Source organism: Mycteria americana, chromosome 2 (genome assembly GCF_035582795.1).
Source record: "Mycteria americana isolate JAX WOST 10 ecotype Jacksonville Zoo and Gardens chromosome 2, USCA_MyAme_1.0, whole genome shotgun sequence".
NCBI lineage: Eukaryota > Metazoa > Chordata > Aves > Ciconiiformes > Ciconiidae > Mycteria > Mycteria americana.
Genome location: NC_134366.1, coordinates 143448408 through 143465004, shown reverse-complemented (window position 1 = coordinate 143465004; position 16597 = coordinate 143448408). Strand labels below are relative to the sequence as shown.

General features: G+C 45.7%; 1 protein-coding gene across 2 annotated transcripts in view; it reads left to right on the top strand.

Annotated features, from left to right (window-relative positions):
* Positions 1 to 2652: 2652 nt before the first annotated feature.
* ZNF704 (zinc finger protein 704) overlaps positions 2653 to 16597 on the top strand; it is a 94631-nt gene continuing 80686 nt past the window's right edge. Inside the window, exon 1 of one of the 2 annotated variants that reach the window (XM_075494853.1) lies at positions 2653 to 3428. In XM_075494853.1, the coding sequence (XP_075350968.1) occupies positions 3147 to 3428 (282 nt within the window). In that variant the 5' untranslated portion in view covers positions 2653 to 3146. The remainder of the gene's footprint in view (positions 3429 to 16597) is intronic. The other variant, XM_075494852.1, reaches the window with a different exon arrangement.

The window sequence follows — 16597 nt, the reverse complement described above, 5'->3', positions numbered from 1 at the left end:
TAAAGATACTGAAGAGGACTGTAACTAGGACTCCCTGACTGTCCTTAGAAAACTTTATCCATAATTTAACTCCCCTGGGAAGCACTGAAAGGGTAGTATGGGTCCAGCTTCAGCTCCATTCATACTGCAAGTCAGACAGACTGGAAGAAATGGAGCAAAGAGTCATTTCTATCTTTTGTTTGTATCAAATATTGTGAGAGAAGTTACTCTTACTACAGCTCCAATCTGGCTTGCCTGGGAAGTGCTAGAAATCTTTAACCAATCTGTTGTAGAGTTGTCAACACTGGCTTCTCATTGTGTTTGATAACCCAGCAGGAGTAAAAAGCATTAGCAGCTCAGATTACTAATCAAAAGTCAGTATTCTTCTCTAAACCCCTTCCCAGGATTGCCCTGCGCATCAGCCCAGCGAATTCTGGACTGCCATTCCTTTTCCCTCCTGATCCCAAAACTACTTTGCCTCCTCTCCCTCCACCCGGCCCAACTTTTCTAGGGCTCACCTGCAGCTTTGAGAGCTGAGGGGCCATGACTGCCAGCGTCCAGGGGGAGAAGAGGCAGCACCCTGGAGAATGGAGCAACCTCCCGCAGGCAGGCAAGCAGGCAGGCCTGGGATGTTTCATGTGTCCCTAAGAACCTGTCTGAGCCTCTCTTCCCTGCCTCCTGCCACCGTGCTCCCAAACCAGAGAACCCAGCTAGTAATTTTTGAAACGATTGTTGTTGAACTGACAACCAAAACCTTGATTATTGGTTAACGATCTCTGCTTTTATGTTCGCTGACCAAAACCTCAGGGCAAGAGGCATCAAGTCAGCTGTACCTTACAGCGGGTCCCAGAACTAACCTGACGAAAGGGCTGAACGAAGGGTTCAAATAGACGCTGAAGTGTGAGGTGTCATGGAAGTTAATAGACATGTCTGTGCAAGCCCAGCTACCCTTTCTTATCACTGTTTTCTACAGGAGATCCTTTGGTCTCTATTCGGTTATTTGCGGTGTTCAGGCTAGCACATATAATCCAATTCAGTAGTAACACATTCGGTGTATATAATTTCTAATCTTGATTCTGTTCTTGCTACAATCAAAACATACAGACCTTTGAAAACCTCAGGGAAGTCTCTCATCATTTATCCCAGTATGCAGCAGATAGGAATGGGACTTTCCGTAACATGATTGTAATTCAGATAACTGAACACAGGCCACTACAGAAGATCACAATTCGATTTAGGGGGTATTCAAATGATACGAAATATTTCAAATAATTTGAATACTGGGAGGTACTTGAATGATTCCATTTCTATGCCCTTGAGGTATGAGTATGAAGGAACTGAGAATACCATTTAAATTCATGGTGGAATTCATTTTTAAGGCAAAACTGAAGCATAACTTTTTGTCAAATCTAAACCTTAATTCTGAACATTGTTTAGAAATAAAATTTAAAAGCATTTGTTTTTTTTTCTTCCACAAATTTATCCTTTATGTGACATCAGCTTCAAAAAACCATGCCTGATCTATTCAACCAGGTATCAAGAAGCTAAATACTCATGCAGTGGCAGGAAAAAATCTCGTGGCGGCGTGTACCGGGGGCTTTGAGTGCTGATCTGCTGTGAGATGGGCTGACCCGACATTGTCGTGCAGCTGATCAAAGCCGCGGTGAAACGTCTGGAAATGTCACTTTTAGGAGCATGGGGAAATCCTGCTGGAAGGCCGGATACACCAGAATTTGCTAGCCATTCTGTTGCGGATCTTGTCCAGAGATGCACAGTCTCTGGAAACCTCGAAAGAATAAATGAAAACAACTGGTTTGTGGGGTTCGGTTGAGAAAATTGCAACAACTTCCATAATTCAACATGAAAAGTAACTTCATTATTTCTTTAAGAATGGGTACTGTATTAGCTATAATTTCTTGCATAGAAAGCGCTGCATGCTACACTCCAAAATGAAAAAATACCATTAGTTTTTGACAGGGACAAATTAACCTAGCGTTAGAGGTGAAACTTGGCCCCATGCTGACATATTATGTGTACATTTGGCCTGTTGGCATGTCTCTCAAACAATGTGCGGGGAGAAGGTACTGAATTCTGAAAAGGGAATTACCATAATTCACTTGTAAATGGAAAAGAATAGATATATATGGCTCAAAAATAACATGTCAATGCAGACTGAAAACTTTTTCGTAGAGGAACAGGTTAGGAAAAGCATGTGGCAACCTTAAGTATAACTCAGTCTCGGGAGGCTTTGATAAATGGTATAGAAGCCTATAATAAATTTAAATGGTGACTGCAATAACTTAAAAGCCTGTTTGGAAACTATTTTAATTTTAAAAACTTTTTAGAAAGGTATTCTAAAGCTTAAAGCACAGAAGTACTACAATTTAAACTGGAAATTATTTCCTTAACCGTCCTGGATGGTTTTCTCAATGGGCTGTAGATAGCTCTGCTTCAATTTTTCACCTCAAAAAACCCCCAGTCTCTTCTCAGCTTTTTTTCCCAAAGTTCCATTTTTTCCATTTTTGTTTTTTGGGGAGAGGTGAAATAGTTTCATTTCACCCAGGCCCGGCCCGAGACATCTGGCAGCCTGTCCCACACGCCGAGGCTGCGGGCACCCCCGGCCCTCCTCCCGTTTAAACAGACTGAACGCCGGCGGGGGTGCGCCGGCAGGGACGGGCCGGCACCCCGCTCCCCTCGGCGTACCGGGGGTGAAGCAGGTGGGCGGCGGAGCCGGCGCCGCTCCGCAGGGAAACCCGCCCGCGCCTGCGGGCGGAGGCAGCGCGGCCCCGCGCAGCGCCTGGCGGAGCCGCGGTCGGCGGGAATCCAGTCCGGGTTTTGGTCCCGGGGACCAGCGGCGGCGAGGAAGGGCGAGCGGGAGCGGACCCCGCGCCGCGCCCGATAGCCGGGCCGGGCCGGGCCGGGCGGACAGGCCGGCGGAGGAGGAGGGCGGCGGGAGCAGGTGGGCGAGCGGCGGGGCGGCCGCGCCCGCGGGCCCCCATGGCCGCGGCGCGCCCGCCGCACACACCCACCGCCGCTCCCCGGTGAGCGCCGCCGCCGCCCCTTGGGCTCGGCGCTGCCGCTGCGCGCCCGCGGCGGGGCCGCTGCCCGCAGCCGGGGCTGAGCGCGGCGGGAGGCGGGCCGGGCCGGGCCGGGCGGGCGGAGGCACCATGCAGGCGCGGCGCCTGGCCAAGCGCTCCAGCATGGGCAGCCGGCGGCTGAGCGCGGGGCCGGCGGCCGCGCAGGCGGACGGGGTCCGGCCCCCCAAGCCCGAGAGCGCCTGGAGGCCGCCCCGGCGGGAGGGCTCCGCCGCGGCGCTGGAGGAGGAGGACGAAGACGAGGACGTGGTGGTGGAGGTGGAGGAGGAAGAGGAGGAGGAGGAGGGCGGCCTGGGGAGCCCCCCCCCGGCGCTGACCGGCCACGGCAAGGGCCCCCTCCGGGGGAGCCTGAAGGTGCGTCCCGGGAGGGCGAGGGCGGGAGCGGGGCGGTGGCGGCAGCCGCCCGGCCCGGCTCGGTGCCGGCGGAGGGGCCCGGGCGGGGGCGCCGGGCTGGCGGGGCGGGGCAGGGCAGGCCGGGCCGGCCGGTGCCCCGGGCCGGGCCGGGGGAGCGGTGGGGGCGGCCGCTGTGCTCCGCCCCGGCCGGGCGGCCTGCGGCTGGCGGCGGGGCTGGAGCGGGCTGGCGGCGGGGTGGCCCCCGGGGGCGGCTGGGGTGCGCGGGGGGCCGGGGGCGGCCGGGCCCGCGCTCCACAAGTCCCAGAGGAAGCGGTGCCCGCTGCGGGCCGCCGGGAAGGCGGCGGCGGGCTGGCTGCGGAGCTCCGGGGGCGGCCGGTGCGGGCAGCTGCGCGGCTAGAAGGGGGCGTGCGTGGGGAGTCGCCGGTAGCTGAAGTAGTTTGAGTGTTGAGAATAAAGACTTCGCTGGGTAAAGTGCGCGGCAGCAGGGCTGTTAGGAGGTGGTGAAGGCTGTTCAACCTGGCCGTTTGCACAGAGGTTTTTTCAAGACTAGAGTCGTGCCTGCGGGGGGTGTGGGTTACGCGGTGCTGGGCGAGGGACGGTGGCCCTGGTCAGGAGACCGGGATGGGCGATTTGTGAAAAGTTTCTGAATGCAGCAGTACTGTGCGGAGGCCGGTTCAAACCCCATCGAAGGGTGCTCGGGCAGTCCTCTGAATTTGGTGCGTTTTGGAGCAACCTGCTGAACGCTTGCAGGCTGAGATCCTGCAGACTTAGGCTTAATTATTTTATCATGAGGGGTTTTCTGTAATTATTTTTCTCTTGGGATAACCCGGATAGCGGGGTTAAGTCTCTGTGTAGGTCTACGGAGGATTCATGTGGTAGGTGTGCACTGGTTATGGAAAATAAATCTGTATGGAAGTTTAAAGGGTATCCATTTGGATTGTTTTTTGGTTTGGTTTTTTTTTGTTAATCTAGGTAATGGTTCTTAACAAGAGATCAGGGTCGGCCTAGTAGTAGTGCCATGTTGCCGTTGGGGTCTTCCCTGTATCCATAGAAGAAAAAAAAAAAAGGAAAGAAAACCAAAACAAATGAACAACAAAAAAATCCCTAAAGGAAAGCAGCAGCAGCAGAAATACAAGTTATCCCCATATTGCTTCAGAGCAAGTTTGATATAGCAGTGACAGGATAAATCTGACCCATTTGGGTCATTGGACCCTGTCCTTGTGGCTGTTCAGTGAATCTGTCAAAGGCCACGAGATGTGGCGATGGTCTGGCTGGGTCAGACTGTCCATGCTACTGAGGCCTGACAGGCTGGGATAACTTTGTTGCTACAAAACCTGTTAACGCTTGACTGGTAGTCTAAGGGTGAAGGGCACTGTAAATGGGCTTCTAGTCCCATCGGTCTCCCCATCACACCAAAACTCCAAGTGGTAGAGGAGGCTTAGAGAAACTTCCCCTGTGTACGTCATAGGTAAAAAGTATGAAATTCTCAAATGGAGCACAATAATCTGAAATATCACCTGGATTACATAGGTATAATCTGCATATAACATGGGTTATCGGAGTGTACTGTTCTCTTTGTCAGCCCTCAGCACGCTTTCAAGTAGTAGGTCTGTTAATATAAATCAAAGTCGCTGGTATTTCTCTCTTGCGTTTAAGGCTGTATGTGCATATAAGAACATTGTGCTCGCATGTATTTACTTACCTGGAAAGTAAATCTGCCTCATAGATGAGATGAGTGGAGTAATGCGTATTAGGCTATTTTCAGTATATGTAATAAACTCTCAAGTCATCTGCAGCACTGTAGTTCAGTAACCAGGTGCAGGTATTTACTGATTTTAGAAGAATATTTCTAACTGTCATGGCCTGCCTCGTTTTTGCTTTCAGTATTTATACTTTTAAGTACTATAAACTAGGAAAACTGTTTAATTTAACATTTTAAAGAAATTGTCTTTGCTTTCTGTATATTTCCTTAGGGATTGATATGTAGGAGTACATAAAGCTTAATCTAAGGATTCTTCCAAGTAATTTTAAAACAATGGATTAAAAGTGAGAAAAGTGGGCATGAAATGAATGCAGAGGACTGACTGCAAAACCGCAGGAGGGTAGTAGGGCTGGCACGATTCGGCTGTGGTTTGTCAAACAGGAGTCCTGCCAAATGGAGTACTGGCATGGGGTCAGCAGCATTTGACTCCCAGACCTGGCCTTCCGAGTTGGGGTCTGGGAGCAAAGGGAATTGAAGGGGTGTCCACTGCTGAGACAGGGCATAAATTGTTGCAGTGTCCAATACCCTTCAGAACAAGAGATGTCCTGAAGAGGTTCAGAATTTAATCAGACTTGAAAGCAAAGTGGTCCGGGTGCTGGTTTTGCAGTATACACTATCCAGATAATGCAATTAAAAAGCAGCACGCAATGTTTTGGTATGTGGGATAGGTACGGATGACACACAAGTACACTTGATGTCCGTGCCCTTGGGTGGAGTGGCATTTTAAAGTTAGAGGTTTCACGGGCTCTTCACAAAGTCACTTCTGTGGAGTGGCTGTGGTACATGGATGAATACATCATAGGGTCTGCAATCGAAGTAATATTTTTAAAAAGTGCCTGAGAATTTGGTCTGCTAGTCAAGATGAAAAAAATACCTGCACCATCAGGTCTCGTAGCTGTGTTGTCTCCACCAGAAAAAAGTCCGCTGTGTAGTTGCACCACTGGTGGTCTCGTTTTGAGCCTCATTCTTAAGTGTGGGGGTAGAGAGATAGGAAGTACTGCTTTATGAAGACAAATCTTATTTCTCCAATTTCTAAAGTCTTGGAAGGAGAGAAGATATGTGACAAAAAAAGAGATTGAGAGAGTCTGTTGGTCATGGGGAAGATACAAAAATTGCTTCTTTATATTGCTGTAGCCATATAGATGTCCAAGTGGAGGACACTGGAGAACACTTTTGTTGCTTTCTTTTCCCCCTGCTATTCTAACATGATGCTGGAAGAGGCATGAGCATGCTGTATGTCGCTGGTGGCTAATGGCAGGATAGCCAGAAAGATTTTGAGAGCCTGTAAAGCCTTGTTGAGAAGTGCTGGAATTTCTTATTTTGTCAGAACTAGTTCATTCATCTGTATAGGAAAACAAATAACACCAAGGTGCTGATTTTACCGACTCATTTTGCATGTGAAACTCTTTCTTTGCAACCCATACTTGCTGCTTTGGCTGCATCTAGATTTCCAGCCATTTGAAATTAGATGAAAAAGAATAAATAGCATAATTACCAGTACATTGTCTTGAAGCGTGGATTAATTTGCAGTCCTGTTTATTTCATCTTTTGTATGGAGCTTGGTTCACATACCACAACCAGCCACATTAGTACTGCACTGGGTTTAATTCACCCCGTGGAAACTGCTGGTTTTGGTGATATGGAGAGAAGGTTATGAAGTAGGGTCCATCAGCGGTCTGCAATGCTGAGTTTATCTGGTGCTTGGTGAGTAAGCCTCACTGCAAGTCGCAGAGCTACGCTAATTTGTCTGTAAACCACTAAAGCACAATCGAGGATTTGGGCTGGTAATGAACATGGGCTTGTGATAACTTGCCAATATGGTGCAATGTTTTCTCTACTGTTACAAAAAGTAAAGAGGTTAGTGCTTTCTTCTGTTTAGCCCAGTTGAGCTGCCACTTCATCTCCAGCCTGTTTTCTGTCCCCAGGCTCAGAATATGGACACAGGACATTTCTAGCCCAGCTGAGTATGGGGGCTGCTTCTGTTCCTCAAGCATTATGTTTCCATGGTCTCTGCCCTATACCTTACCATAAGCACCTGTGAAATTATCCATTCCAGGTATTGGCTTGTGTGTGAGCACTTCTTGGTAGTTCAGAAGGATGAATTTCCCACAAATGGATTTTTTCCTGCAAGTATGTAGCTCCCAAAATCATGGGAAATGAGCAGATGAAGAGTCTGAACACTAAAGGCCCAGAGAGCTGTGCTGTGATACAGGAGGAATATGAAAGCCCAAGCTGCATAAGCAAGACTTCAACTTCATGCACATTGGGCTCAGTTTTGCCCACCTTGCGAAGTGGAGTTTGCAACAAGTACAAAGTACGGAGCACATGCAAGGCTGTGCCAGAGGTTTCAGAGCAGGGATGGCAGATGTTGGTAGGAGTCTAGGTTAATCCAGGAAAAAGTATGCTTTTGGACGTGATTTTTGTGTTTGTTTTGGGTTGGTTTTTTGCCCCTTTTTTTTTTTTTAAAGATAGAGACATCTGTGTGATAGATGGGATGTAGAAGAATCTTCAGAGTTTGTCTGGAAGAAATCAGTTGCCTGTTAACTTACGTGCATTGTGTGGCTGGGTTGAATTTGTTCTCTGCTCCTTTGCTGCCTTTATCAGCATTCTTTTTAAAGCCAGGTGTGAATTCATTGTCGTCCTTTAAATCAAACTTTCAGCTTCAGCTTTACTGGAGGATGGACTGTAGACTCATCTTGGGCAAAACAAACTTTTTTTTTTTTTCTTGATTAGAAAAGTGCTATTTAATTTAGCTTTCATATGTGTGTCCAAATATATTTTAACAGGCAATTTGCAAAATGCAGACTTCAAATATCGGATTCGCTTAGTGGTGGAGAGATCTCTAAGACACATTAGGAACTTGCATGCTGCCCTAAGAGGAGACTGAAATGTTCCCTCTCAGACTAATAATGATAAAGATATTTTTATAAATACTACTGGTTATTAGAACACCAGAACTCATGTTCTGATCTTGGAGCAGGATCTTGTTAGGCTAGGCTGTGTACAAACTCAGAACAAGCATGATCCTGCTCTACCCTCTTCTGCAAAGTTGAAGAGTAACACAAGAGATGATGAACGGATACTGAGGGCCTGTGGGGAACAACTAAAGGGTGAGACGAGAGGCAGATAAACACCAGCAGCTTAGCCGTATTTTTGCAAGTAGGTAAACTTAATTAATTTTAGAATTTCAAACTTCATTCAGTTTCTTATAGTCCTTGAGTGAAAACTGGCTAGTGAAGTTCATGTGGAAACTGCATGACTAGACTTGGTTTTTTTTTTTTTCCTGCCTTATTAAAAAATAAAAAAGTTTATATGTAGTATGGATTACTGGAGGCAGAGCTGGGGGTGGTGAGACTGTAAGGTGGTATTTTTTCTCCACTCTGCCATAATAAAGAAAGAACGGGAGTAATTTGCTGAGGATTTTTAAAGTAATTTTTTTGTTGTTGTTTATTGGACACAGACCAAGCATAACCACTTTGCCCTTAAAAGGAATTGTATTAGAAAACGGTAACTATGTGAGTATAAAGAGGTACAGTGGAGCCACTAACAGTTTTGATCCTTATTTGCTAGACTGTTTTCAGTCTAGAATGAGTTCAGTTGAGAATGATCAGTGGCTGCCTTCAGGTATGCAGTATGTACCGGTGGATAGAGATGTGCTGCTCAGTCTTTATCACAGAATCACAGGATGGTTGAGGTTGGAAGGGACCTCTGGAGCGACCTCATCTGGCCACCCCTCCTGCTTAAGCAGGGCTTCCTAGAGCTGGTTGCCCAGGACCATGTCCAGATGGCTTTTGAATATCTCCAGGGATGGAGACTCCACAGCCTCCCTGGGCAACCTGTGCCAGTGCTCGGTCACCCTCACAGTGAAAAAGTGTTTCCTGATGTTCAGAGGGAACCTCCTGTGTGTGCCCATTGCCTCTGGTCCTGTCACTGGGCACCACTGAAAAGAGCCTGGCTCTGTCCTCTTTGCCCCCTCCCTTTAGGTATTTATGGGCATTTGTAAGATCCCCTCTGAGCCTTCTCTTCTCCAGGCTGAGCAGTCCCAGCTCTCTCAGCCTTTCCTCATAGGAGAGATGCTCCAGTGCCTTCATCATCCTGGTGGCCTTTTGGTCTTTTGCTGGACTCTCTCCGGTATGTCCATGTCTCTCCTGTACTGGGGATCCCAGAACTGGACCCAGCACTCCAGGTGTGGCCTCACCAGTGCTGAGTGGAGGAGCAGGATCACTTCCCTCCGCCTGCTGGCAATGCTTTGTCCAGTGCAGCCCAGGACACCATTCACCTCCTTTGCCCCAAGGGCAAATTTCTGGCTCATGTACAATTTGGTTTCCACCAGGACCCCTGCGCCTTTTCTGCGAAGCTGCTTCCCAGCTGGGCAGCCCCCAGCATGTACTGGTGCCTGAGGTTGTTCCTCCCCAGGGCCCAGACTTCACATTTCCCCTTGTTGCACTTCATGAGGTTCCTGTTGGCTCAATTCTGTAGCCTGTCAAGGTCCCTTTGGATGGCAGCATGGCCATCTGGTATTATCAGCCAATCCTCCCTGTTTTGTGTCATCTGCAGACTTGCTGAGGATGCACTCTGCCCCATCATCTAGATCAGTAATGAAGATCTTGAACAGGACTGGATCCAGTATTGACCCCTGGGGTACACCACCGTTTACTGCCCTCCAACTAGACTTTGTGCTGCTGATCCAACACCCTCTGGGCCTGTCCGTTCAGCCAGTTTCCAACCCACCTCACTGCCTGCTCATTCAGCCCATACATTAACAGCTTGTCTATGAGAATGTTATGGGAGATGTCATCAAAAGCCTTCCTGAAGTCTAGACAGAGAATATCCACTGCTTGCCCCTCATCTACCAGGCCAGTCATTCCGTCCTAGAAGTTCATCAGGCTAGCCAAGCATGACTTCCTCTTGGTGAAGCCATGCTGACTACTCACAATTATTTTCTTGTCCTTCATATGCCTGGAAATGGTTTCCAGGTTTAGCTGCTCCATCATGTTCTTGGGAATCAAGGTGAGGCTGACCAACCTGTAATTCCCTGCATCCCTTCGAAGATAGAAGTGACATTTTTTTGCATCTGAACACTAAGTATTGAGAAAGTGCTTTTCACGGTCTGGTAATTAACATTTGTAATGTGCACTACAACAAGTGTGGACACACGGACCATCTGTGCCTTTTCTGACCCTGTGCTCTTCCAACCTTGCTTCTGACCCAAGGTTACGGAGAAGCCTTACAGTCCTGTAGATCACCTTTGAATGCTCGAGTTATACTCTGTGTTTTCCCAGCTGCTAGATTAGAAATTCCAGTGATATGAGAGCAGCAGAGAGATCCTAGCGGACTGTGGGATAAATCTGTGCCTCAAACTGTGCCACTTGGCCATCTCAAAGATGGGAGCTTTGCTGCTTGGGCAGTAGGGAGCATGCTGGTCCTGGCTGGTGTCTGCTCTGTAAATACTGCTGTGGATTGAGCAGTGATGCTTTTTTATGTTTTTTTCCCCTCAGAATGAGAGTGCCCATTGGCTTTGTAATACTTTCAAGTGATTTATTGAATTGCTTATTTCTAAAAATAGTGAGCAGCTTGACCATTCCTGCTGCTTGAGGCCAGCCCAAAGACTACAGAAGGATGGTAGGCTACGAGAGAAACTCTTAGCGTTTTTGTTTATTTTAGAAAACTGAACAGAAAATATAAAGTGAATAAAAAGAGCGTTCATTAGCTCTTATGGTGATCAGCTTCAATCTCACGAACTTGTGTCGACGTTTTTCTGTAGCATGTTGCCAAACCGAGCACGTAGAAATTTAATGTTACCGCAGTTGCTGAACAATCTGCGACGGGATCACTTTCACCGCTCTGGCACCTTGCCAAACTTTCCAATCCCAAAGGATGATTGTGGTGACATTTGTCTCATTGTATTAAAAAGTACATGTGTGGGTGGTATTTGTTGTTTGACAACAAAACTAATGAAGACAGGAAGCTGAACAACTTCTGTTGCTTGAACTCTGGATAAAAATACAGATCTTTTTATTGGTGTTTTTGCAAAACATAAAGAATCAAATTTCCATAAAATCCCAACCCAGCTGAGGTTGATGGAAAAGTCCTGCTAGTTTAAGCAGACTTGGGTTTTCAGCCTAATTGTATAACCACAAGGGTGAATCCATTAGTCTCTTAAAACCTTTCCATAGTGGTCCTAATAATTTTTAAGTATTGCTTCAGACTATGGAAGACCGTTCTGATCACTGAACACAGAATCAGAGGGAAGGTAAAATGCCTCAATGATTAGATACTGAAGTGTGAAATTATATAGCTTATTGTTTTACTATCTTTAATGTATTTTTTTAACATAGTGGATAAAAGGTTGCTTGAACTTTAGATAGGCAGTGCAATTATGACAAGCAGTCATAAGACTATGGTTACTTACTTTTTTTTTTTTCTGCTTCAGCAGATAAAGTGGCTAATGCCTGCATCATACTGACATAGAGAACATATTGTACAATCACCTTCTATAAACTGGGGTTTGTAAAGTTGGTGAGCTAAACATTTGAGCCAACCTGATCTTTTATGTATACGTGCATATCCCTTTGAAATGGCAGAAAGAACTCCCTTTGGATCAAAAATGCTTTTGACCTCGTATTTCTCAACAAGTCTCTTTTTTAAATGTAATTGTGACAAAGGTAAGTACTGCCAAAGGAAAAGAATCTGATTTTTCTACTTTAAAATACTTCTAAAGAGAACCCTGTGATGCAGTTCTTGCTGCTCTTAGGTCTAGGCTAGTGTTGGTTCCTCTGTAGCTTGTGGTTCATAAGGCCATAGAAAGTGGTCCTCATCTGGCTTACAGAGCTATATGGAAAACGCAGAAAAATGAATAAGGGTGAACTGGTGGTTGCTAAGGATTTGCAGTGATATTTTGCTTCAACATGCATGCCCACCATTGTTCTAGACAATTGTCCTTACTTTCTCAGGGCAGGAGGGAAGTGGTTGGTCTTGCAGGTGTTTCTCTTTCCGTGCTGGAGCAGCAGCGTTTGCAGCACAGCATGCTTTGTGCCTGGGCACTGGGTAAAACCAGACAGTGTTTGTGGAGCCACGGTGAGATGATTTAATGTTTCATCAGTTCCAAAAAGGGTAAAGCATTCCCCTCTCCATCCTTCCATCCTTCCTCCAGCTCCCTGCCATGCACTAGCTACCTTGGGCTTTTGCCAGAATGTGTTTGAGTGCTTTTGTGGGCTATTGAAACAGCGGGAAACGTGTAGCAGAGAGTCTGTAGGCTCTGTGACTTCAGTAAGTTAAGGTGACTCAGGGAAGGGCTTGTCAAGCTTCTTGATAGTGCAGAGGAAAAGATGGGATATCACAGCTAGGACACGCATAGGGAGGAAGAGGAAGGCGAGAAAAGGAGCAATCCTTCCTCCTTTAGAGGACAGCAGCCATTTGGCTGCTTGGGCTGTGCTTGACTTGGGGCTTGATTGTTCTTCAGGTTCTTTGTGAAGGCTCTTCTCCCATGAGACATCATTGCATCCCTCTAGTGGTTTCATAGAGGGCTGGTTTCTGGAGTGGCTGAGGAAGAGAAAGTCACGTTCGGCCTCTGCAGGTTTCTCTAGTGTTATTCCATTGCTTCCAGGGATAATGGGATGAAACTCTGTGATACTACTTCTCTGCGTAGTCAGACCCAAAAATAAACTCCTTTTTTGGCACCTCTCCCACTCTGAACAGGAAAACTGCTAAATGTTTTTGTGTGGAGCCGAACATAGATTTGGGAGAATCTCTTAACGCTCCTTGCTTGTTCATCTCTCCTGAAGGACCATGCTTTCTACTTCCAGGCTCGAGATCAGTTAGAGGAGATAAGGATGTGTGCTTAATTCTGATCTTGTAATATCTCCTTCAGGCTCTCAGGTTCAGGGATCATCACTGGCCCTTAAAGCTTTCATTCACAGTGCCTGTTTCATTCAGAAGTTACAACATTTGGATACATCTGTAAACTACCTTGGTTTAATTCCACTGAAATCCCATCATTTAAACAAAAAACCAAAAAAGTGCAAAGTCTGTTTATTCCCAGGATGTTAAGGCAAATGGATTACATTTCCATACCATTTTAAGTGATCTAGGATCTGCACCATCTCATCTTGGCTGGCTGCTTCCAAAGTCAGAAAATCACTTCTGACCTTAGAAATCTCACACCTCTCTGTACCTTATTTGCAAGAGATCTTGAAAATAAAGGTAATATGTTTTTTCTTTTCACTAGCCATACTCTGTTATATATCTCTATCCAGACAGAGGAGGAGGGCTTTCAAATGCAGATGAACCGATCAAGGGTTTCTTGCTGAGGAGCAGTGAGGCAGCATTTCCAAAATCTTCTACTAAGTGTGGGGACTTCCCCACTGCCTCTTGTGTGGTCTGATTTTTGGGAGCTCTCTTTGCCTGATCCTGAATGAGATGATAGAAGAAGTGATGGTATTTCTCCCTTCTGCTTTGAACTGCTGCCATCCTTACTGATCCCAAACCACCAGCAAATGAAAAGAGAAACAAGTGGAGCTTCTCGTACATCTTCAGCAGTAGTCTTGAAATAGTTGAAATTAAAGATATTTCATTTGCACATGAAATTTGGGAAATACAGGCCAGATTGATACTTCTGTCCATAAGAGCCCATACACAAGGCTGTATTAAGCTACTTAAAACTTAAGCTGTTGTGTACAACTTCTTAATGTAGACAGAATCAAAATTAGGGGCAGCAAAGACAGTAAATACTTTCCCACTGGCTTCTAGGACCCTCTTTGCATCTCTTACAAGTAGGAAAAATCACCATTTCAGAGGAAATAGATGTTCATAGGCGTACCATAGAAAATGCCCTGACGTGAGGTTTCAGAGCTTCAGCCAGTGCAGTTAAGGATGCCTGATTTGATGGTTCTCACTAATTACAGCTTGTAATTATAACCAGTAATGTAATAGAAATAAGAACAAAAAAGTTTGTTTGAACTTCCCTGCTACCCTGCATTAGCATGCTTGTTTTCATCTCCCAATTCCATTTTTTTTTAAACTTTCCCAGAGGTGGCCAGCAAGACCCAGGTGTATCCTCCTCTTCTGGCCTTCAGTGCTGCTTGGCCAGCCCAGGGCACACGTTTCCAGTCCCTCTCCTGTCCTGTGCGTGGCCACAGCTTGCCCTGGCAGCACCAGGCACTGCTCACGCTGCTTTTGCCGCAGGAGAGGCGAGGGGAGCCTAATGCCTGGCAGGCACCCTTCCCGCTTGCATGGCCAGGCACGTACGTCGCTGCGAGAAAACGTGATAATTGGTTTAGTTCATTTTAAACTCACTGTTTGTGAAACCAATAATTGGGAAGGCAATTATGGCTGCCCATTCCTGGCCAGCCAGGTCCTTTTTAGCCTGGTGGAGTACCTGAGCGCTCGATGGTGAGCATGTTTACCAAAGCTTGAAGTGCGGTGACAGGATTGCTAAATGAAGAATGAACCTGTTTTTTGCAACTATTATCCTCCACTTTCCTTCTGTTTAAGGCTTTCCAAGCTAGGTTCTTAATTTTTAGATGTTTAGAGGCAATGTGTTTCTCGGGGCCTTGTTTTATTTAAGAAAAGGAAAACAGGGCTGAAAGACCTCTGCTGAGATCCTTCGAGAGATGCCGTGCCCGAGGGCCGTAGTCCAGGTGGACCCAGTGAGCTGCGTTTGCAGAGTGGTGACTGCAAGGCATGCATTTTCACGTGCAGCATATCCAGAATACAGAGCACGGAGTTATTTCTTTGAGACGTAAACATTGCAAGCAAATTTTGAAGATGCATGCATTCAATAATTAGTATTAATATTTGGTAATTGTTACTAATTGGTGTCTGATTACCTTAGAAGTCATGTCATGTACTTTTCTGTAAGGAACTTACTATGGCTGCATATGGGATGGGAAAGGAAGCTGCCATACTTTCACATTTTCATCCCTTTGTTCATGTGGTGGAGAGAAAAAAAGGCTCAAATATCTCTGAATCATTTTTGTTTAGACCTGAAAATGGTGTATGGGAGCAGCCATGGATTCCTAGTGTTCCTCGCTGTCTCCCCCTGTAATCTTACTAACACCTCTCTGTCCAGTTTTAATAACCTCTGTGCTTCTTGTGCCAGTTAGTGCAGAACTTCATATGTCACAAGTTGGTCATCATTTTATACAGGTACCTGGATGGGTACTGGATTTCAAATGTGGGAGTGAAAGTTTCTGTCATCCATCTGGATAGATGCTGTATAATTCAGAAACACCTTAGGCTGGTGCTGGGGTACACAGTTTTTGTAGATGAGTTACATTTAGCCACATAAGCACTGACATACACGTGATGATGAAAGGGTAAAAACTTCTTGCTGACTCCAGTTCTTGCTGCCTAACACCGTATTGTGAATCCAGGCAACATGAATGTTTAGATTTGTATTTTAATATCTAGAAAATATATTCTATGGATGGTTTTGTATATTCAGTCAAATGGTGAAGATAGGGACTTTGTCCTAGCCTGGTTGAAAATGAATACTACATTACTATACATTAATGCATACTATATATTGTAAAGAACACTTACAGTGACCTTAAAATGCATTATCTTCTGTATTGTTAGAGAGCAGCAGTTTACAAATGCTTAGAGTGATTAGATTGACATGGTTTATGTGTAATGAGCAACCACTGGTGAAGCGAGTAATTAAATGCAAAGTATACTCGAAAATGTAATAATACATTGAAATTCAGGGCAGATTATTTCCAAGCATCATTACGAGAATCTGTCTTATCTCTTTGTATTCCAGTATGAATAGAGATTTCTAGCGACATGGAAATTCAATGCATTCTTTCCTTCCAGTGAGGACGCCGTTTTGGGATGGCAAAAATTAGAGCCTTTTTACATAAAAAAACTCTGTTATGGGAACTTGAACTGGAAATACTATACGAAGTAGTATGAATAAACCAAAACCTTTGTCCTTCCGGGGATTTAATTTAAATATTTTTTACTTGCATGATGTTATCTTGGTAATAAGTTTGGTGTTTCTCATTGCTGCTTGTTGTATTTTGCTGTGAACTTTACTCCTGATTTCTTTTTTATTCAGAAAAGTGGCTTATCCCTGTCCCTAGAGCATAGCCTAGCTCTTCAGGCTGGCCTGAAAAGAGTCTTGCAGTTATTGAGCTCTTGTTTTGGCTGAACTTTTAAAATGTGTATCATGTTAAATATATACACTTCATTATCATTTTCCATTAATACACTAGGCTGAAATATATTCATTCCTTCTTTTGTTTCCCCCATTGAGCTGCATATTTGTTCTGTTGTGGATCAAAAACGTTGCTAAAGCCTTGTTTAAAAAAAAATCCTGTGACTTGTTTTCTTACCAGATGGAAGTTTTATTGGCAGTCCCTAACACTTAGCATGCTTACATCTATTTCAGAAAACAGAGAGAGAT